A 24223-nucleotide genomic window follows, 5' to 3' on the forward strand; every position below is an offset into this window, starting at 1 on the left:
ACACAAAGAGAATGATGGAACTCCGTGATGCCTGTCCACGACATTCTGGCAGCAATGACAAGCACCACTGAGGTGCAGGCATCACTAATGTGTCCAATGAGTGTGAAGCCAGACCATCACTTTGGTCTGAAGGCTACACACTGCACAGGAAAGAGATCCTGCCCTGAGACACCTACCTTTATCATGTGCAGGAACCAAGGTTTCACATCTGAGTGACACGAACACGGCTCATCCATAACAAGGAACCAAAGGCAAGAAAACATTCTTGGGAGTTTATTTACGTGGTGAATATTAAGTACAAGTGATTAGCACCCATGTCCATGCTGCGCAACTACATTTTAACCTCCCTAACCCTGCTGCTAGTCTTGGTGCTCCCACAACATCCACAGTAGAGATAGAGGCAGCCTGTTGACTGCAATGCCCTGTCTGTGATGACCTTGGCAGGCATCCTCTGGAGGACCCAGACCTGGAGGGCCCTGCCTGCTTTCGGGGGCCCTGCTGTGTGGCAGTGGCACCCTCCTTGGCCTGTGGAGCTGGAGCTGCTGAGGTCACAGGAAGAGGGGATTTGAATGGGCTGGACACTCCCAGAGCCCACTGGATGGATGGCCCCGGGTTGTGCCAGTAGGCCACTGCCTTCTCCTTAGGAAAAAGAAAAGCTGAAGTGAGATCAAGCTGCCCTACACCCCTCTCGCATTAACACTGTTGGAGGCCAATTATGGCGTCAGTGATGGCATTCAGCCTGCGCAGCAGTGCAGGACCGATGTCCTGGACCAAGGTCTCAATGGTAGTTGCTACCCTTCCAGTGTTGACCTCGGTGCATTGGCATGCCGGCACTATCACTTCAGACTGTAGGCAGACAGACTCCTTTATTGTGCCTTGCAATCTGAGGTGTGCAGCGGACATGCTTTACTGATGTTCCCATGATTGAGTTTGCAGCTCCAGAAACTGAGGTATTAGAGTCCAGAGGCTCCTCATGTGACTCAGGTAAGCAGATTTCTAACCTCCAGCAGTCCTTCGAGCACTGGAAACCTGGGAAGTCCCTGCCACCACCTGCCATGGGTCAGACAGTGCGATGTGCTCACCAGATTGTGACCCCAGGGCTACTCTAGAACTAGGTCCCACCAAGGTGTGTGCCTCTGCGCTGGTGGAGGCTATGGGTGGGCGCTGTGACCATTCTTCAGTTAGGGTATCATCAGATACTTCTTCCGAGGTGTCTTCAGGGCTTGAGTTAATGACCTGATGGACCCTCTTGGCTGCTTCCCAGATGTGCCTGTGCAAGCAAGGAGAGATAATTAGTGTATAGTAGGGGACTGCAGAACAGGGGAACTCACTCATAGCATGGTCCTCTGATGGATGTTGCACTGCTGTATCTTCACTTGGTTGAGCACCGCTGACCTCCCCATCAGCAGAGGAATAGTCCAGAGAATCGCCAGCCAGCTGGATGAATCTATTTTCAAAGTCTGATGCCAAGCATTCCTCCACCAGTCTGCGATCTCTCACATTTGTTGTGTGCCAGCTTGTCCTGCTTGAAGACAGATAGAGAGAGTGTAAGCAGGACACCTGCCAGCCAGATGAGAAGGATGCCTGGCATGCGTGGATTGTGAGTGGTGCCATGGGCAGGATGAGGACACGATCCGCAAGGCAGATGAAGGTGTGTGTGACAGAGTGAATGATGATTACCCTTGAACTGGCAGTGAGTGAGATTCCTGTGGATGTATGATGGATTTGAGAGTTGAGAATTATAAGAAGAGTGATTTACCCTGGCAGAACAGAGGAGATCATTCACCCTTTTTTGGCACTGGGTGGTTGTCCTCTTTTACAGGATGTTGGCGCTGACCGCTGCTTTCACCGCCTCCCATGCTGGATTGATGACATTTCTTGCTGGTCTTTGCCCAGAGCGGGATTAGAGGACTTCACGGCGGATGTCCACTGCGTCCAGTATGTGCCCAAGGGAGGCGTCATTAAATTTTTCCTCCCTTTGGCAGCCATGACTTTGCAGCAGCTTCCGATCCCTCAGAGAGTGCTACCTCTGTGCAGGGGCGCTCTTTAAGTATGGCACCCAGATTACTGAAGGCCTGCATTGAGGTCAGGGAGAGTGAATCAGAGACCATCCCGCCAGCGATCCGATATATTTCCCAGAAATGCATTAATTCCTGGAATTTCTGAGCTAGAACGATAGTGTTTGCTTTAGATCCGCCCAGCTGTGGTGCAGGTTTTCGAGAAATTCCAGGCAATGTTTTCATTGACTGCAATTGGCTCTGTTTATTTTAGTGCAGCTCTCAAAGCAGCAGTTATCTATAAGAATGAGTGTGAACATAAGCTATCTCCACTCTCATGCATGCTGGAGCATAAGATAAATTGTACAGATAAGAATTATGGCACTGTATTAATGAAGAACATGAAAATGCAAGGATAGAGCTGAATGATTTCTTCATTGCTAGTCATAAAATTAGCCAATCGGAAAATTAAAATGTTCACCTTTGAAATACCTTAACGCCAATATGTCAAACACTATGAAAATGGAAAATAAACTTTTCTAGGAAAAAACGTGGTGTTGATTTCCAGCACTATTGCCTGGGCATTAAGCATTGACTGGACAGAATGCTGAAATGAGAATCTGGTGGCATATCCTTGAGAGAAGCTGCCACCGTATTTTTCTCCCATAGCAGGAAAATCCAGCGTGTCCCAAAATGGGCTGCAATCACCATCGCCAAATTTTCCTTTCTGTGTTTAACGACAATGTGGGAATGATGAAAATCCACCCTTTTAAACCAGTAATGTTTTAGCAACTGTCAGATTTAATGAATGGCCAGAGTAATCCATGAGATACAATTCAGATTATGTAATGCTATAACATTAACGGGGCCATCTCTGGTACAGCTTGTATATGACTGCATGGTTCAACTGTATGAGATGTGCCAATGCAGCTCAATCATACAATCAATTCATGTGTTAGTACTACAGTGCTTCTTTACACTTACTGCCTGTAATAATTTCTCTCTCTTTGCCCAACAAGCTAAGAAATGATGAGATGAACCACCGACAAATGTTATTGAAGCTGTCAACATTTACACCATGATGTGATGGAGTCAAACAAACATGGGATGCAGGCATTGCTGGTGAGGTTAGCAGTTGTTGCCCATCCCCAATTCCCCTTGAATTGTGTAGCTTGCTAGGCCATTTCAGAGGGCAGTTAAGAGTCAACCACATTGCTGTGGGTCTGGAGTCACATGCAGGCCAGACCAGGTAAGGATGACAGATTTCCTTCCCTAAAAAAGAGATTAGTGAACTGGCTGGGTTTTTAATGACAATCAATGATAGTTAATAAAGCATACAGTATCCTAGGTTTTATTAATAGGGGCAGTGAGTACAAGAACAAGGAGATAATGTTCAATTCTTATAAGACGCTAGTTGAACTCAGCTGGAGTGTTGGATGCAGCTCTGGGCACCGCACTTTAAGAAGGATATGAAGGCATTGGAGAGAGTGCAGAAAAGATTCACGAGAGTAGTTCCAGGGATGAGCCACTTCTGTTATGAAGATAGATTCTATAAGTTAAGACTGTTTCCCTTGGAGAAAAGGAGGCTGAAAGGAGATTTGATAGAGGTATTAAAAATCATGAGGGGTCTGGATGGAGTATACAGGGAGAAACTGTTCGCACTCATGAAAGTATAGAGAATAAGAGGGCACAAATTTAAAGTAATTGGTAAAAGAAGCAAAAGCAATATGAGAAAAAAAATGCACACAGTGGGTGGTTATGGTCTAGAATGCTGCCTTAGAGCGTGGTGGAGGCTGGTTCATTGGAAGCATTCAAAATGACTTAGACTGTGATCTGACAATGAAGAATGTGCAGGTTATGGGGAGAAGGCGGGAGAATGGCACTAAGCTCATTCGGAGAACTGATGCAGACACGATGTGCCGACTCCTTCTGCACTGTAACAATTCTGTGATTCTATGATGCTGTCACCAATACTGAGACTAACTTTCAATTACAGATTTTATTAATTGTATTTAAATTTCACCAGCTGCCGTGGTGAGATTTAAACCATATCCCCCAAGCATCAGCCTGAGCCTCTAGATTACTAATCCAGTGGCATTACCACTACTCCACCATCTCCCCTTATTTGATTTTTTTTCTTTTTTACTGGATATGTTCCGTTATAAAAATATATTTTTACTTCCCACTTTTGGCATCCTATATTAGCATGAAAGGCTCAAAGTCATATACAGCATGGATAGTCTACAAGCCAGCATTGTGTACCTTAACTCTTGCCTTAAAAGAGTGCCCCTACTGTACCAATATAGATTTTTCAATTTTCCTTACCAGCTATCTTTATGGAAAGCCTGAATTAGATTGCTATACAATGTAAATCCATTCCCATAAAGGTTTGTGTGTTAGTGAACTGCACCAACCCGCCTTCCTTATCCCTGTTTTCTTTCAAGTAGTGACCACACTATACAAGGTTTTGGTATTAGGAGCAGAAAATGTCTTTAGAGCCTTGTATGGCAAAGCTTTTCCATTAACTTCTCAAAAGCAAAACAGTACAAATATCTTCTTCAAGATGCAATTTTTCTTTTTGCATGGTGTGTGACTTTTGTGCACTTGTGTGATGTTAACACACACAATGCAGTTACTCCATTGTTAAGGTGAAGCCGTGGGACATGTTCACCTGTCATCCTCAATCAAACAAGGTTCTGTTGCAAAACAGATACATTTTTCATGTTCTCGCAAACTCCTTTTTTCAAATAATTTAAAAGACTGCAATAGGCTATAACATGATATAGAGACCTGAGGGGAAATTTTGCCCTGGTACGAACATCGATTTATGCCTCAAAATGTTGTAGGCACTGTCATGATTTAACATAGTGCAGCAAACTCAGTACTAGCAGAAGTTACTTGCACCCTTGAATGTAATTACTATTCTAGACTGGTGTTTCATTAAGTGTATAAAATGCAGCTGTTGAGTACTTTTAGATACAATGCTCAGATAGATTTTGTAATATTTAATCTTAGGGCGTGGACAATGCTGGCAAATGTTCATAATCTAGAACACTAGGACAGTTCGTCCACAAAGACATTTTTGATCACTAATGATTCTACCTGAGCATTACTTCTGAAAGTGCATAAGAGGTACCACTCATACACATAACAAGGCATTTCATCTAGAATGTTGGTGGCATTCAAAGATATGTCACATTTTTGTTGAGAACTAAACTGCACCAATGAATTCCAATATTAACAGTGTAATGATTATTGAAAGCCATGTAAAGAAGGCATGTTCTTCAGAAATGTCCTTCTTTGCAGTTTAGTCCAATGTGAAATGAATAGATATACTAAGTTTGCTTTTGCTTTTCTACAGTCCAAGTTTAGATTAAAACTGCAAATGTAGTTAGCTTTCACTTTTGCCTGAATGAGATACTGATAGCTTCAGGATCCTAATCTATCTTTGGCAAAAATCTAATTTTGAATTCTTCCTTTATTAAAGGCACCCTGACATCCTTCTTTCCAGTAAACCTAAATAAAACCAGTGTACCTTAAGCAGTAATTCAATAACATTGTCAGTGAAGGAAAGTAGTGAAGCAAAATGACAAGGAAGTAATATATTTTACTACCTGCTCATTGCGCAGAGAAATTCCAGTTTATATAATTACAGTGTATGTTTTCTACATATTAGTTGATCTTCTACAGTATTGAGCACAGAAAGCGAAGGCTATATATAATCTTCAGATGAAGATGCGTTAGAGGACAAGGGTTCAATTAAACCTGTAATACTAAAGCACAACACAATGTGGGTAGTCAGGGGGAGTAGTCAAGGGTTGGGGAGTGCTCTAGGAACATGGTACAATGCTCTCCCTCAATCATCTAAACTCCCCAGCCGCACTCGTACTAGCGGGCTGAGGGGCTAAAAAAAATGGCCCGTACAATTTTCTTCACCAGGAGCATGTTCTCAGAAAATTTGCTCTATGCTGTTTTATTCATCTTCATTAAGCTTTTACAGCTCAAGTCCAATCCATTCTATACCAAATAGTTTTAATAGTGTCAGTCCTGTCTCAGTAATAACATTTTTCTGCCTAAATCAGAGGTTTATCTCTTTGCTCTCCATGGGACTTCACTGTGTCCTAATTGGCTGCTGCACTTGCATACGTTGCAGCAGTGACGACACTTCAAAAGTCATCATTAGAGTGCGTTTGGATATGAAAGGCATAATATAAATATGTACTCTTTTCTTGGTGAAGCTATTTCTATATTTATCCCAACAATATACTTTAAATGAAACTCATAAGAAGCCTTACTAATTCAATGTGGCACTTCAGTTCCCACAGAGGCGAGGAATCCTGTGGCGAGTAACTCACTTCCTGACTCTCCAAAGCCTGTCCATCATCTACAAGGCACAGATCAGGGTTGAGATGGAATACTCTTCACTTGCCTGGATGAGTGCAGCTCCAACAACGCTCAAGATGCTTGAAACCATCCAGAACAAAGCAGCCCACTTGATTGGCACCCCATCCACAAACATTCATTCCCTCCACCATCGGCGCTTAGTGGCAGCAGTGTGTTCCATCTACAAGATGCACTGCAGGATCTCACCAAGGCTCCTTAGACAGCACCTTCCAAACCCACGACTGCCACCATCTAGAAGGACAAGGGCTGCAGAACAGCACTGCCCTCCAAGCCACTCACCATCCTGACATGGAAATATATCACCATTCCTTCACTGTTGCTGGTCAAAATCCTGCAGTTCCCTCCCTAACAGCACTGTGGGTGTACCTACACCATAGGGACTGCAGTGGTTCAAGAAGGCAGCTCACTACCATCTTCTCAAGGGCAATTAGGGATGGACGATAAATGCTGGCCTAGCCACCGATGCTCACATCCCATGAATGAATTAAAAAAACACTGGCTACCCTTATACTCTATATAAGTACAATTGTCTAATTATTACAATATTATCGTCATTTTTGTGTTATGGTTTTCTGTCTGCTGGGATTAAGTGGAATTGTTCAGGCTCTTTTCATTTTCATGGCTCTCAGGCAGTGTAGATTTTCAGACTATATGGATTACAGTTCAGAAATTCAGAAATACAAAAATGTAGGCTGTTTTGGACTTGTCAGAAACACATCAAGGGTGCATGTTCGGAAGGTTGAAAGAAACTATAAACAAAAGCAAATATTGAACTTGGCATGGCTACTCTCTGTTTAAAGATAAATAAAGTCCATCAAAAGAAAATTGAGTATCATTAGCAACTCCTTTTAGGCATTACAGCATGTTCATTTCTGTAAGAAGCAGCAGGGTGATAGACCAGGCTATTGTGAGCTCAAGCAGCTATGAATCTAGAACGACCCTTGAAGCATCTTTTTGACAATGTTGGTATTAGTTTGATCTTCCAGCCATTGTAGTTGGTTGATGGCTACAAAATAGTCTTAAACCGTAGATAAGATAATGCTGCTTGGGCCATATGGGTATGAATTGTATTGGATGGTTTAAGAGAAGCCTACAGTAAACTTTTTCTCTGTCTAAGATTCCAAATATGGCATTTAGGCTTTGCGACATTCATGGGCATGGTATATATTTTTTGATTAAAACTGACGTTCCTCCCATAGAACGTCTCATAAATTCTGTAGCATCACAATGTTTTCCAGCTTTTGCTGCTAGTAATCATGTGCTGAAAGAGAAATGGCAATATAAGCGGGCAACCTATTTTCCCCTGGAACTGTGCCTCAGGAGTTACAAGAGGCCAAAATTTTGCAATGCAAATAAAAGTGAGACAATTGTCACTCATCACCATTAAGGGAATTGCAATACTTTGCCATTAAACAAGTCAGAAAAGATTACAGCTTGCCCACCGAAGTGTAAGTAACTTCTTTAGGGTGTGATAAATCTTAATTACTGCCTAATCTCTCTAGCACTGAAAATTTACTTTTAAAATTTTGGAACCTAATTTCTTCAGATTTTGCTTAACCAATCATCCTTTTAACTTGTCTCTGTGTAATCCTATATTCATTGCAGTGAGCCCTTTCTTACTCCAAGCAGGATTTGTAGGAATAGTTTTTCCTCTTTATTTAAATCCAAATTTGTTACTCTATTTAAGATCTCATTAGTGTAATATGTGGTGGCTAATCTTAGGCATGTTCTTGTTCTGCATCATTCCTTGAAATGAGTTCCATTTGTCTCCCACTGAAATGTTGATGGCCATTCTTCTCCAATTCAATTGTTTTAACTCTTCCCTCATCCAATAGAATTTCACCAGTTAGAAGCTATAATTGTATACCAGGTTTATGTGGAACTTCATTATTCTGTTGTCACAATCCCCAGGGGTGCTACAGCTTCCATTTGCTGTACGTTGGATCATTTGCAAATACCAGATCAAGATGAGCACATCTGCTTGTGGCTCTTCCTATGCACTGAATCATGGAGCATTGATGCCTTCTATTTACCAATCCCAACTCTAAAGCAGTTGGGATTTCTTTATTCATTCATGAGATGTGGGCATCGCTGGAAAGGCTAGCATTTATTGTCCATCCCTAATTGCCCTGGGACAATGTCCCAAAATGGAGGGAGTTCAAAGTCAACCACATTGCTGTAGGTCTGAAGTCACATTTAAAGCATATTTCCTTTGAAGGACATAAGTGAACCAGGTGTGTTTTCATGACAGTCCAGTAGTTTCATGGTCACCAATACTGATACTAGCTTTTTATTCCAGATTAGCTTCCTACCCTTTTCCCAGCACCCAACAAGCCCACCACCACTAGGCTGGGAAAGTTCAGCCCACTGTCTCCGGATTACCAGTTCAGTAACATAACCTCTATCCTACGGTACCTCATATTTATAACCCAATATATATTTATATTGATTGATTGAAACCTTCCATTAAAGTAACTTTCCTGATCTCAATGTCTTTTCTGTTCTCTTCAAAGAGCAAACTCTCCTTCTTGTGTTGACCTGGTAGTTTGTAGAAAACACTTGTGCAATAGTATAAAATTCAAGTCATTGAGGTTATTGGAAATGAAATGGGGAGAGATGTAAAACAGGCTGCTGGCTCAATACCACCCATTTTGCACTATTGCACACAATCAAGTTCTACCCCATAATGTTAGCTTGGATTTGTTAGAGATTATTATTTCAATAGTCATTGAATCATACGGCACAGTAAAAGGCGATTCAGCTCATCAGCCTATGCCAACTTCTTGGAAAAACTATCTACAATCAGTCCCATACTGCCAGCCTTTTCCCTCAGCCTTGCTGTGGGAAATTTTTCCTTTTCAAATATTTATCCAACTCCATTCTGTAACTTAGCCCTCCTCACAGAATCAACTTCAGTTGTCCCTTGCCCATGTGACTAGACCCCTCCTTTTCTGAACACTATACCGTGAATCTTCCCAATGCCTGTTGGGCCTCAGCTCTTCTCAGCTGCAGTACTCACAGTTTGCATCCCCTGTTGGGCTCTGTCTCTACCTACGCTGCAGCACTTGACAATAGCTATACCTCTTCCTGCACCAAACTACTTAGGGATCTCCAATTGTTGTCTGCCTTATTTTACAAAGTGGAGATGGAACCTTTTCCCAATGCAGTACCCAAGTCAGCGGCATGGGAAGGGGCCCGTGTTGAACATCCATGTACATGTTTGCAGGGTGTGCAGGGAAGCCAGCAGTGCGGTGGCATCAACATCATACAAATAACTGGCTACTGACAGTGAGAGCAATCCTGGCTCAGAATGGAACAATGGCTGAGATGCAGCACCCATTCAAAGGGAGGAGGCAGGGAGGCAATGGAGTTCAACAACCTTTGAATCCAAAGCCATCCATTCACATACTTATCAGCAAAGAACGCGGGAAGCACAAACTACCGAACAGGGCAGAGCCAAGGGAGAAAATTAGCAGAATGAGAACACCAAGGCACAATAAAGGATGAGGCTGTAAGAGGGTGAAAATGGTGCTGCTGGAGACATAAAAAAACCTGTAAAGGAGAAATTGTTAATAAAATATTTTTTTAAAAACTCTTTTGCTCAACCTCAGAGGGAAGAAAATAAACATGGCTATCTTCTGAAGTTAAGAAATATACTGCTGTGATGCACCATTGTGTTGCCAGGGATGGAACTGCACGTTTGTAGGAACTCTCAATGAAAGAAAGAACTTGTATGCATATAACAGTTTTCCTAATCTCAGGACATCCCAAAGCACTTTTCAGCTTTGAAATATAGCCACTGGGAATGGTGGTATTGTAGTAATATACTAGTAATCCAGAGGCCCAGGCTAATGGTTGGGGCCACAAGTTCCAAGGCAGCTGGTGGAATTTAACTTCAGTTAATAAATCTGGAGTTAAAAGCTAGTCTTAGTCAATGTCATAAAAATCCATCTGGAGATCTGCTGTCCTTACCCTGTCTGCATTCTCCTTGAAATGGCTTAGCAAGACACTTAGTTATACCAAACTGCTACAGAAACGTCGAAAAGGAATAAAACCGGATGGACCATCTGGCGTCAACCTAGGCTCTGGAAACGACAATGTCGCACACTGCCAGTTCACCCTGTAAGGACCTCCTTACTAACATGTGGTGGCTTGTGCCAAAATTGGGGAGCTGTCCCACAGACTTTAATAACTGAGGACTTGTCTGCAAACATCCCCATTTCTGACCTTACAAAGAAGAAAAGGATGCAGCAGCTGAAGATGGTTGGGCCTAGGACACCACCCTGAGGACCTCCTACAGTGATGTCTTGGGCTGAGATGATTGGGTTCCAACAACCACAACCATCTCCCTTTACACTAGGTATGACTCCAACCAGCGAAGAGTTTCTCATTGACTTCAATTTTGCTAGATCTTCTTGATGCCACACTCAATCAAATGCTGCCTTGATGTCTAAGGCGGTCACGTTTACTTCAGCTGTTTTTTCATTTTTGAACCAAGGCTGTCATGAGATCAGGAACTGAGTGCCCCTGGTGGAATTCAAACTGAACAGGGGTGAGCAGGTTATTGCAGCATAGCTGCCCCTTTGATAGCCCTTGTGACAAAACCTTCCGTCACTTTGCTGATGATCTAGAGTAGATTGATGGGGTGGTAATTGGCTAGATTGGATTTGTCCTGCTTTTGATGGATAGAACATACCTGGGCAATTTTCCACATTGTTGGATAGATGTCAGTGATGTAGCTATACTGGAAGAATGTTGCGATGTATGGGTATGAAGCAGCCAAATGTTGCACAGCAAAATGACCCAATAATCCGTTTAGCAGTGCTGGTTGAGAGACAGCAGCTGGAATCTTTGATTTTTGGAAAGGGCCATTGAACCGTTGACATTTGTATAAAAGGGTAGACAGGATCTTGGTTTAATACCACTTTTCGCAGTATAGCAGTCTCTGAATACTATACTGAATTATCAGTCTTAAGTTTGCGCTCAAGCTTCTGCAGTAGAGTTTGAACCCACAATCTTCTGACTTAAAGTGAGAGTAGGCAATGGAAAAATCCTGTTTAGAAACTTTACAGGGCAGACATCACCAAATGTATAAATTGGCAGTGAAAAAGTCATAGGCACCATTACCATTAGGACTTCTGAATGAAGGGATGACAAGAAATGCCAATAGATGTTACACGACAAACTAAAACAATTAGAGTTGCTGGCTATCCTAGCAGCTGTCATGATGCTTTCATTCTGTTCCATGAAATGAAATAGCGATGGTAGATTTCAAAAGAAGTTATTAAGGACTGAAGCAAAACTGAAATTTTAGACAAATTTAACCTGTTATAACATTAGAATCAAAGAAGAGCTGTATTCTAGTATCTTTGATTTTTGTTCCTGGAACAGTGTCTGCTGCCTTTTATTACTATAGAAATTTGAAAGCAGTTTGGCTATGTTTTCTCCTTTGATGTGTATTATCAGAAACTATTGTGATCAAAGAATAAAACTAGGTGAGTGGGGGAAAGCTACTCAATTTTAAAATTGTACTCATAATTGCCAGATTGAACTTGGGAAGACTAAATAAAAGATTATGGGGGGGGGGAAATTGGATAAGGCTGGAAAATGAGCATGGGATCCCTTTTCAGGATGACAACATTCATGATCCTACTGTTGTCACTCCACCAATAACCCTGCTGTTGTCTGTCAGCCACCCAGCCCAGACTGCTGCCATCCATGCTGAGGTGGTACAGTTCAAAATCACGCTTTCAAGCTGCCACCTGCAGTCTCCTCCACTGAAATTCAGCAACCTTCCACCAACCATTCTACAGCCACTGTAACACCACTGAATTGGAGTAGTAGGTTCCAAGTGAAGGTACCCACAAGAAATGCAGTAAAGGAATGCACAAGGATAAATAGTTGACTTTTGTTGAATAAAGTTGGTTTAGAATGGTTGTTTTATGGTGGCTTTTATTTCAGCATTGTGACCAAGAAGTCTGTGCCACAGGAATGGTAACTGGATGTAGCTGTTGTACAATGGACATTTGGCTTGTGTTTAGTGAAATTGTAGTTCAATGAGGCAATCCTGGACATCCCAGCTGAAATATGTTTGTTGCATCCTCCCTTGTCCTCTTCTGCCTCCTCCTCCTCTTGCTCCTGAGCTACTCATCATATCCCTGTTGGCAAGGGCTGTTCCCTCATGATGACCAGATGGAGGAGGATGCAGCAGACCACCAGAACACACAATCCAGTGAGTACTCCTCCAGAGTGGTTGAGTCAGTGGAACTGTTGCTTCAGCAGTCTAGTGACCTGCTCGATGATATTTTCTGTGGTAGCATGATGCTCATTGTATACATGCTTGCCACATGTGGTTGGGTTGCAGAGCAAAGTCATGAGCCTGATGATAAGTGGATAGCCCTCGTTGCCCAGCAGCCACCTTTTGCTTTGGTGTGGTTGGTCAACTACTGATGGAACAGAAGATTGGAATGGAATGAAAGCATCATGACAGCTGCTAGGAAATCGAGCATTCATCAGCATGATATGCTGAGATTGGTCACACACCAACTACACATTTAGCAAGTGGGAACCTTGCGCTTTTGATACATCTCATCATTTGATGTGCTGCCCGCAAAGCTATGTGCAATCAATGGTACCATAGGGAAGCCCAGTATCCTGGTAAAGTCATGTGCATGCCCTGCCTTCTTTCTGACCAGAGAGAACACAATGAACTCCCCTCCTCGGTGTAAAGAGCATCTATCTCCTCTCTGATGCAGTAGTGGACAGCGAACAGGAAAATGTTAAAGATGTCACTGGGGCCATAGTCACCTTCAAACCACTGGCAATTTCAGTCTTGCCCTGTACTGAGATTACATGTCTTGTTGCAAGAGTAGGGAGATTTCTGTGAGCATGTCCTTTGTAAATGCAGACAACGCACACCCTACTTCTGACTTAGGTGGAGGTAGGAGAAATGCTCCCAGAAGACCCTAGGTGGATAAACACTCCTGCTGAGAGCTCTTCTCCTTCTCCTCTTCCCTCTGTGAGCAGCTTGTTCTTTTCTATGCTGCCCCTGTTCCATCTCACTCTCAAGCTGCAGTCCAGGGAGAATGGTAACTGTAGTACCTGTCACAAGTGATCTGATCAGAACCCTTGAATTCACAACCAAGTCCTTCTTGTGCAGCACCAACTTTAATCAACTTGGCAAATCACCAAGGGCTTCTACAAACACAATAGAACCTGTAGAAATTAATCAGCAACTAACCTGCAAGTTATCAATGATCCCTTTGAATAGTCCTGGTTGGATGGTCCTTCCTGCTACTGAACACATGTTTCAGTTGTGCGTGTTTAAGAGAGATGTTAACTGGAGAGGTGAGGTGAAAAACTGACATTAAATCAGCCTTACTGACTGACAGCATGATCTGCCTACTCTGCACAGATTCCATGGGTACTCACTGTGCATGTGTTAACACCATCACCAAGATGGCGTTCAGCATGAGTCATGTGTCGATGCCATTTTGGATCTTTAAGGCCATCTGTTGCACTCAAAAAATGGACACTACATATCTGAATTTTGCAGCAACTCAAACTTAAAATTGTACTCAAAATTGCCAGATTGAACTTGAATAGTCTGTAAAGAAATAAACTATTAATTTAATATACGTTTATTGTGTTGACAACATCAAAATATTTCCAATCATAAAGAGTACATTTGCCTTGCCACACAGCTCTCAGCTTTGAACAGAAAGTAAGCCATTCCTCTTGATGGAATGAAATATTAATGTACCTGCAGTTTCCCCAGTGTATTGTCTATTATTCATTGCTTCTAGCTTTCAAGATTTAAGCTATAAATAATGTGTGCACAACAGTTGGCTTGATGCTCATATCTGTGCAGAGTCTGTGAGAGATTTTTGGCAGTTAATTATTTTAATTATAAAGACTAATCTAAGTGCTTTTGTAACACTAGATGTGTACTGAAAGGAAGGTCTATCATTATGTCTACTTTTTCAATTTACAGTGGAACATGTTGCTCAGTGCAGTAATACATCTGAAATAGTGCAGAAAAGACCCAGTATACAGCAGGATAGATATAACAACTAAGTCTGCTGAGTTGGTTTCACATTGCGCTTAAAGCTCAGGCAAAATTTCACTGCATTCATTGCAGCATGATCAAGGACCAAACACATAATGAATTGAAAAATTACAAATTATGTTTTTCTTGTTTGTTTCGTAGAATAAACGGATCATGTCATTCAACATGTTGTCATCCTGACAGTGAAAGCTTTGCCTTGCCGGATTTGCTTTACAGAGATTGGGTCAGGAAGTACTTTGAATTCAGTTAGCTCTCTGAAACTTCACCCAATATTGCTGGATGCCCGGTACAGATACTTAATCTGCCATTCTGTGGTGCAGCACATGAACACACTCCATGAGGTTACCCTTATATTATCATTACAATTATAATTCTCTGTCCCACACATCATTTCCATTTCCACAGGGAAATGACAAATTCCTTGGTTTCTATCAATGATATTTTTAACCACTCCTTAGGAGGCCTGTATGAACGGAAAATGGATTTCTCATTGATCTTTTGATCTCTCCCTGAGAAGTACCTTCACTGGTCAACACACATTGGGATTCTTACAGTTCTACGCGCTATAAGATTGGCCTCATCAATAGCTTTGTAAATAGGGCCCAAGCCTATTGCTCACAATGCAAACTTGATACTGAAATAGGATGCATCAAAGAATGGAAGGGCTAGGTGTCTCAAATATGTGAGCAACAGATGAAGCTAGCTGTTTCACACTGCTACTATGCAGTAACAGCACGAATCGTATTCGCCACTAACAGGATGCTGCCATCAAGCCAAAAATACATTCTGCCTATCACACAAATGAGTAACGCAATATATGAATTTCAGTGCTAGTGTGATGCTAGGTATGTAGGCTGTACGTCCCAAAGACTGGTGGACCATATCAAGCAGCACGTCCCTTCCGCTGTTCGCAACGGGCAAGGTACAGACCATACTCAACCAGCCCTTGCTTGCAAAACTCAAAACACAGCGTCCAACATCAGATGTGATTCACGATTGGACAGCATTTGCTAAATTATCCTCAGTGTGCTAAAAACTACACAGACAATCAATTTAGGATTGTCAGTCGGGTTTGCAGTGCGCCACATTTGCGTTTACTGGAAGCTACATACATGAATACAAGCGAACCTGCTCTTTGCAGACAGAAGGAACATATACATTGCACCTGTTTCAGCTAAGCAAAATAAGTGATAGCCATTCATTGGTTCATTCCTCAGGGCAATGCCTTGACAAATCAGAGTCAAGCTACCTGGTTTAAATTTCAAACGATACTTGGCATTTAACTATCAGTCACCATTAACTGGAGCATTCTCCACAACAACACCTCTGCCAATCAGAGTCCACATGCCGACCAATCTTCTCATTCAGTATAAATTGTTGCTTCTGCTGATCTTGGTATTCATGTGATTGTCCTGATGAGTGTAAGACGAAAAGCTTCGACAAAATTTTTTTTTCAGCAATACTCAAATTCAGTGCTACCAAACATTGTGAAGTTGACCACAGAGATCAGGGAGCCTAAGCTGTCAGACAAACAATGTTTCTTCTGGGGAGTGACTGTTCTAGTATTCTAATAGCTGTCTGGGCTGTCAGCCAAGCATATATAATGAGAGCCTAGGCAGCTAATACAAGAACACCCGTGCCCCAGAGAAAACATTGTTTGATTGTTGGAAGGGCACAGTTAGCATAGGCGGACTGAGAGGACATGGAGGAGGTGGCAGGGCAAAGCTTGGCTAAGGGGGAATGAGAGGACATACAGCATGGGTGAAAAGACAGAGTTTGGCGTGGGGGCATAAGGGGACATACGGGGTGAGTGGAAGGACAGAGCTTGGCATTGGGGGCATAGGGGTTGTAGGGGCTGGGTGGAGGGCTTAATCTGGCATAGGCGGCATGAAGGTGAGCTTTTGAACTTATCTTTTAAAAGGTCCCCTCATGCACACTAGGATTCATGATTCCTCTTAGGGGCCGTGAAGCATGACACTTTAAAAACTTGGCCCAACTCCATGAAAATTGCTGAAGCGTAGGACACACCTACCTCCGAAATGGAGCCAGCCAGATCAGGATTGTCAGGTGCAGGCTTTTAATAGGAACCAGCCGGCACCCTTTAAAGGCGTTCCCAAAAATTAGGCAGCCCAGGAATGTTAATGGGAATCCTGGAACTGGGACCCACCTGTCATTTTTAAAAGGCTCCCTAGTCACCCCGACTCGCTAAAAATCCAGGCTTCTACTTCCTGTTAGTTTACCAATCCTCTGTACATGCTAATATATCACCCCCAACACCATGAGCTCTTATGTTGTGCAGTAGCCTTTTATATGGCATCTTATTGAATGCCTTTTGGAAATCCAAATACACTACATCCACTGGTACTCCATTATCTACCCTGCTTGTTACATCCTCAAAGACCTCTAATAAATATGTCAGCACAATTTCCCTTTCACAAAACCATGTTGTCCGCTGCCTGTTTGTATTTATGTTTTTTCTAAATGTCCTGCTACAACCTCCTTAGTAATGGATTCTAACATTTTCCCAATTGTAGATGTTAAGCTAACCAGTGTATAGTTTCCTGCTTTCTGTCTCCATCCTTTCTTAAAGTATTAGATTTGCAGTTTTCCAATCTGCTGGGACCTTTCCAGAATTTAGGGAATTTTGAAAGATGACAAACCACACATCCACTATCTCTGCAGCCACTTCTTTTAAGATTCTCGGCTTCAAGCCATCAGGTCCAGGGAACTTGTTAGCCTTTAGTCCCATTTTTTCTAGTACTTTTTCTCTAGTGATTGCGATTATTTTACATTCCTCCCTCCCTTATGCCCCCTGCTGTTCTATTATTCTTGGGATGCTTTTTTGTGTCTCCTACTATGAATACAGACACAAAATACTTGTTCAAAATCTGCCATTTTCTTGTTTCCCGTTATTAGTTCACCAGTCTCATCCTCGAAAGGACTAATGCTCACTTTAGCTACTTTTTTCCTTTTTATATACTTGTAGAAGCTTTTACTGTCTGTTTTTATATTTCTTGCTAGTTTTCCCTCATACTTCAATTTCTTCCTTTTTTCAGTCATCTTTTGCTGGTTTCTAAAATTTTCCCAACCTTCTGGCCTACCACTACTCTCTACAGCATTGTACATCTTTTCTTTCAACTATCCTTAACTCCTTTAGTTAGCCACAAACGATGCATCCTTCTCTTAGAGTCTTTCTTTCTCAATGGAATATATATTTGTTGAGAGTTATGAAATATCTCTTTAAATCTCTGCCACTGCTTCTCTGCCACCTTACCTTTTAACCTATTTTCCCATTCCACTTCAGTCAACTCTGTTTTCATATCCTTGTAGTTGCCTTTGTTTAGTTTAAGGGCCAGAATTTTATCCCCAATGGAAATGCAAATCGGGTTGGGAAACGTTGAACTTAGATTTCTTTTGCTGGAATAACAATTTTCCCCTTCCTTACCAACCCCACAACATTTTCATTTGACCTTTTGGCGGGTTGGGATGGACGTCGGTGCAAAATGCACTTGCACCTCTTCCGAGGTCAGGGTCTCCATTGTGAGGATACAGGGAAATTGCATTTCAGCTATGCACTATTTTTGTATGCTGATGCAGGTTTTGGAATCCCTAAAAAAACACACTTTCTTGGAGAGTTCATGACCATGGAGGGACGTCTGCTGAGGAGTCGGGAACATTCTGAAGAATGAGTGTAAAATGTATTAACGCCTTCAAATGTCACTATTAGATGTTGTATTGTAAAGTAGATGTGTTTTTAATGCAGTGATTCATCATAGGAATCTGATCTACAAAGGTAATTTGACCCTTACGTTGACCACTATTATGAAGTGTTGTCATGCCTTACAACACATTTTCCATTGGAGAAATTGCCATAATGTAATAAAAATGTAAAAAAAAAAGTCCTGCCGGCCTCTGCTGTCATGTTTTGTGATATGATTTAAATCAACCAAAAGCTCTGGCTATTAAAAAGCCCTGCTTTTGAAAGTTGAAAAAAATTTCTGCACCTGCTCCCCTCCATTGATTGTTAGGCACTCTGCTTTGAAATGGAAGCAGGACACCATTCTGTTCTGTCAGTTTCAGGCAATGTAGCTGGAAGTTTTTGTAATGAAGCTAGAGCCATTATGAATACTTAGCTGGATTTCAGATGCTGTTAATGTCAGCAGACGGCCTATTAATCTAAGACAACTAAAACTTCTAAGGAACTGTATTGACCAAATATACCTTTGATGATTTTTTTTTGTGTTTGTGTATATACGTAGCAGGCACTTAAAGGGTTTCCTTTTTTTGCACTAGAGTGCTTTTTTTCTTTCTAGTATCAATGATGGTGTGTTTGAATCAGGGTTTTATTAGAATGTTAGAGGTTTAATTTTTTCCAGTGTTTTAAAAATAATTTTGAATGCTATTGCATGGCTACTGAGGACTGTATGTAGTGTATATTGGTTGACTGGTTAGGGAGGGTACATGGGGGGCATGGAAGTGGTAGGATGTGGTATGGGGATCAGAGGAAGCATGGGATGGCATGGGGGTGGATGCCCCCATCTGATCAAGAATATTTTAAGAAATTGAAACCCAAATCTGCAGTGAAAGTGGATTAACCTTCATTTAAGTTTTCAGCATATTCACCGAAAGCATTTTCGTACCATATGGGGAGAATTTTTCCTATGGTGGGCAGGAGCAAGTGGGTGTGGGCGCAGAGCCGATCGCCGCCTGCAACCAGCTGCGTGCCGCCATTTTATGCGGGCAGACCAATTAAGGCCCGCCCAGCATAACGTGCAGCCGGTCAGCACTACCTCTGCGGGCTGGGGGAGGAGGGAGAGTCATGGGCATGTGCGCGTAAGAGCGCAGCAATCTCCCTGAGGCACGGAGCTGCCTGGGGGAAATTGAATGGAGAATAAAACATTTTAATAAATGATGTAAAAATGTATTTAAACATGTCCCCTCATGTGACAGTGTCACATGATTTGGGACACGTTTGTGAAGTTGGGAAAAATTATTTTTTTATTTTATAAAAACTTCAGGAAACCTCATCCCACCCGTGGACGAGGTTTCCTGAAAAATGTGAAGGCCACTTGATCTTTTCAACTGCCCGCCAATCTTAAGATTGGATGTGCACTGTTCTCAAATAGTTTAATTACTTTCTTAATAGGCCATTGACATTTCATTGGGTGTGCAGCCGACTCCGGCACGCGCCCACCGAACGAAATATCGAGATGACAACACCCGACACCATTGCACGTCATTTTATGTGTCGGCGTATCAGGCCTTCACCCGCATGCCGACTGGAAGATTCAGCCCAGTCTTTACAAGTGGTTCTATGTGACTTAACTTATCAATTGACTAACATCCAGCTGCTGTCTACATCAGGCTATAAAGTTGCAACTACTCAGAATTTGAAGAGTAAAATCCAAAGATGATGGTAAATAATATTACTTCTATTAAAATTTCAATTTTCAGTGTGTTGGTCTGAATTCCAAGGGTACGTGGTAATCAATACTCTGAGTTTGAAGTCATGTTTCAGATCTGGTTAGACCACAACTGAAGTACTGTGAACAGTTCTGGGCACCACGCCTTAGGAACAATAAACACTGTAACCTCTGCAGTCTGGAATGCTTGGGATCAAGTCACTTCAGGATTTCAGAACTTTTTGGATAAAAGAATGAATGAGTAAAACATGCTGGACAATCTATTCAGATTTGGCCGGAGTCCTTAAACGACATTTGCTCTTAGCATCTATCATAGAGTGCTGCACAATACAGTTATATCCCAATGATAAAGTCAATCTGTAAAGCTCCTGTCACAGACAGCTTCGTATGTGTTCTCTTACTGTCTATGATCAGTATGTTTTGTGTGAAGGTGTGTCTTTTCTTATGCTTGGAGTATGTATCCCACTTAAATGATCAATCAGCAGCAAGCTTTTGTGAATTAAAAAGAATAAGGTTCTTTATTTCCACACACTTACCTTGAATAAACACAAAGTTGTACAGCCTCCCATGCACACATTCACACACACAAAGATTATATATAGATAAAGATAATGTACTTTTCCAGGTTACTATTATCTTAGACTCTGAGTTACGATCTCTGGTCTCCCAGTGGCAGGCCTGTATTTTTTAGATAGTTTCTATGCTTTAAAGTTGAAGTGAGGGTCTTGTAAAGTGAGGGATTCTCAGCAGACTTTGAGGCTTCTTGCAGTCGAATTTCAAAGAAGTCGGTTCTCAGCTGAACTTTAAATTGAACCAGGTACTTGCAGCTTATTTTGAGTCTGGGTCACAGATTAGTTGAACTGTTAGTTCGATGGCTTTGGTGAGATTGCCTGCACACAGCTCCTAGCTGATTTTAAAAAGCAGACAACAACAAGGCTCCCTCATCATGTATACAAGTTCAAGTCATTTTCCAATAAAGAGATAGTGTTTATGTTGATTCCATCATCCTGTGTTGTGGTTTAACATCTTTAATATTCACCCAGTTTAGGTTGGATGGGGAAAACCATCATGATACAATGGAAGGTTGATAGTGTGCATTCACTTCTGCTGGCCTCAAATTGAGTTTCAACCTTCCCGTTTGTCCGTCATGAAGCAGAGAAACAGGCAGTCTGGAAATTCTAGAGTCCTTTTGTATTGGTTCATCCTTGAACAAAAAGATGTGTGAATTCCCCGGATGGCTTTGAATGCCGATATTTAACTAAGTTTTGGTTTGAGACTCGGTACTGTCTGTAGCTCAAATGCCAAAGGTCACATGATTTGCAGCATCCATTTTAATAGCTTGTTTGTGTCCAGTTTTAAAAGTACTGAATGAAGGTTGATAATATGACATCATTGTACTAGGCACAATACTTCATTGAATATGAACAATTATTTTGAATTGATATCTTTTAACATGATTAATGAAAATGTAAAGTTGATAACAATGGTAATTATAATGTTAAATGAGCTTTTGCTTGTTCATACCACTATTCATTGTTGTTAATGTGAGCTACCAAAAACAAAAAATATTAACTAATAATGTCTTCATCAGATTCAAACCCTGAAGATGGCATCTCCTCTATTGAGGTTGCAGAGTTGGATCCGAGCAATGATGATGAGCACGGACGTATCAACATTACACAGACAATGGAAGAATTTTTTAAAGATGCAGAGCAAAGGAAACTACTGGCATCTAATCCTGTCTCTGAACAAATTGCACATTTGCTGACCTCAAAAATTTCACAACTGAAAAAAGGAGGTGGCCAGTATCTCCTGCGAAGCTTCCAAATGGCCCTGGTTTTGTTCAATAGGCATGGTGCCAGCATTTTCAAAAAAGAGACTATTAAGGGTGGGCATTTCTCCTCTGTCAATTCTGCTGTCGATTCTGCAGAATTCAGCCCTTTGCCTGGACTTTCAAAGGATGTTGTCAATTTCATTTTTCAGGAGATTTCAAAATGAGCAAATACAAGGATACAGAACATTTTAAAAATATTTTATATAAAATTATATTTTGTGACAATTATGACCTAAAATTACTATCAGTGTGAATTGTAAATGAACGCTTAATGCAGTTGTATGAGAGTCATCTGATTTTTTAGTTTAATGCAGGCTTTAATCCATTTAAAATAAACAGGTGAGTACGTACATTAAAATATCAAAGGGATGGTATAGAAGCGTTTGACCCTTAATATAGCTGAGAGTTATTTCTAGGCTTATATTTTAAAAGATAGGATTGATTTTATCTAAGAGTTCTATCATATTTAAAACAAATGAATTCATAATTCTGAGTTTATCATATCTATAAAATTGCTATGAAAATACAGTGCCTCAAAATGCTTTTTTTTTTACATTTCCAATAAATTCAAGCAAAATATCCTCTACTAGGTAGTTCAACAAGCTGAAGGAGAAAGTCTAATCCAACAAAAGATTTTTAACAAACTAGAAACCTGTATATGGCCTCTCAGCTTCTTGATCACACACACGGACTGGGAGGATGTTGCTATGAAAAGGAAAAAATAATTTTAAAATGGAATCAAATATTGTTTTATTTATTGTTGTATCTTGGATGAAATACAGTGCTCAGAATATTGAGAAATGCACATGAATTGGTTCAATTATGGGAAAGGTAGAGAGAATTATGATAAGTTATATTATCTGCTGGTCACAAAATCATTTTTTTTCTGTCACTGTTCAATCAACTTTGTAGATTATACAAATTATAAAGGTTCAGAGGCCAGAGATAAATCAGCTTGTCTTTTATTAATATTGACAGAAAGTACAAGTTTATGCACTTGCAAATAGGATATCCATTGGGGTCTCATTTATTTCTAACCTAGGTTAGAACTCAACACTGAATAACAAATAACTACTGCAAGCAGTTCTTATTTAAGCACCTCAAAGACAGTTCCTAAGTAAATTCAGATGATTCGCTTTGAACCTATTAATTCTGAGATTATTGGCATGTGACCCTCATGGATCATATCCCATCATGCCAGTAGATGGCATTGTTACACCACATTACTTCATTGTCACTGCAATGTGGAACACAACCCATTTCCTAGTGGTGAAAGCCCATTGTGCAAAGTTATAAACATTATACTCTTTCCAAGGTATTACAAGCTAACCTAGACATGTTCGGATAGATTTCAATTTTGTACGATTGTGTAAAGTGAGTGATAGCAAATTGGCAACTTGCTTTACATCTCTCCCAATGTTTACTTCCATTGAACTCAAAATCTTGTGACTCTTATCCTGGTTTTCTCTGATTATTGACAGGAAGTGGAAGGATGAGACAACTGGCTCCTTACCTGTCCAGTGATTTGAAAGTAGGCCTGTCAATCAGACTATTGCACTCTCTCCTGAGTATGTTCTTAGCAGACATTACATGCTAGAAATATCCTGACCACAATAATAATTGTAATCGCTCACTGGAATTTTTAAACCGACATTCATTAGCTAAAATATTCTGGCTCAGATCCAAATTCCCATTTCCCATATCTTTGTTCCATGAATTATGGCCTTCGAGAGCTATAGTTAACTCAGTGGAAACATTTTTGGCGTTAATTTTGCCTTGCTGCCTCCATGTTGGCATAAGGAACATGACCCTGCATTTAAACCAGCCATCCGAGACGTACAAAAATAACACAGCTGACGAATCACTTAATTCTTCCTCCTTCCTTGTGGGGATACCTTTGGCCTCTCCTCTTCTTAATAGAACAGTCAATGATTTAAAGCTCAGCACAAGGGAAAAATGGCTTCAGATGCATGTCTTACCACTCCTAGTGAAGAGATATGGAGCTCCAATATGCTGTGTCAATTAATTGCCGACCTGCCTTGACGCTGCTGAAAATCCAGGAGTTAAAATGGTGGCAAGATCGATGATGTTAGAAAATGTTGTAATATGTAATATCTTTTCCAAGTAGTGCCTTGCACAACTAATGGCAACATGTTTCAATTTTCTTTCACAGACTTGTTTTAAGTTATGCATCAACAATTTAAAAATTATGAGTTGAAGACTTTATGTGCTGATACATGAGATGGATTTTACCAGCCAATTGCAGATGGGCTGGGAGGTGGGAAGGGTGGTAGAATGGCTTTGGAAAAGAAGCTCGATGTGTTCCCTCCACCACGAGGTATTTCCAGTGATGGGTACTGCAGCCGGCTCAGCCACTCACTGATCAGAGGCAGGCAGCCAATTAATTGGCTGATTGACGACCATTTTACCACAATGCTATCTTTACCAACATCAGTATGCCCCTCCGCCATGTGGGGAGACCTCCACTTACATCAAG

The 24223-nt window shown here is 41.3% G+C and overlaps 1 protein-coding gene across 4 annotated transcripts in view; it reads left to right on the forward strand.

The window, feature by feature from the left end:
• LOC121290163 (shieldin complex subunit 1-like) overlaps window positions 1-22670 on the forward strand; it is a 99817-nt gene extending 77147 nt beyond the window's left edge. For all 4 annotated transcript variants that reach the window (XM_041210424.1, XM_041210440.1, XM_041210415.1 and 1 more), the window contains exon 3: window positions 21484-22670. In XM_041210424.1, the coding sequence (XP_041066358.1) occupies window positions 21484-21890 (407 nt within the window). In that variant the 3' untranslated portion in view covers window positions 21891-22670. The remainder of the gene's footprint in view (window positions 1-21483) is intronic.
• The last annotated feature ends 1553 nt before the right edge of the window (window positions 22671-24223 follow it).

The sequence above is a fragment of the Carcharodon carcharias genome, chromosome 2 (assembly GCF_017639515.1).
Source record: "Carcharodon carcharias isolate sCarCar2 chromosome 2, sCarCar2.pri, whole genome shotgun sequence".
NCBI lineage: Eukaryota > Metazoa > Chordata > Chondrichthyes > Lamniformes > Lamnidae > Carcharodon > Carcharodon carcharias.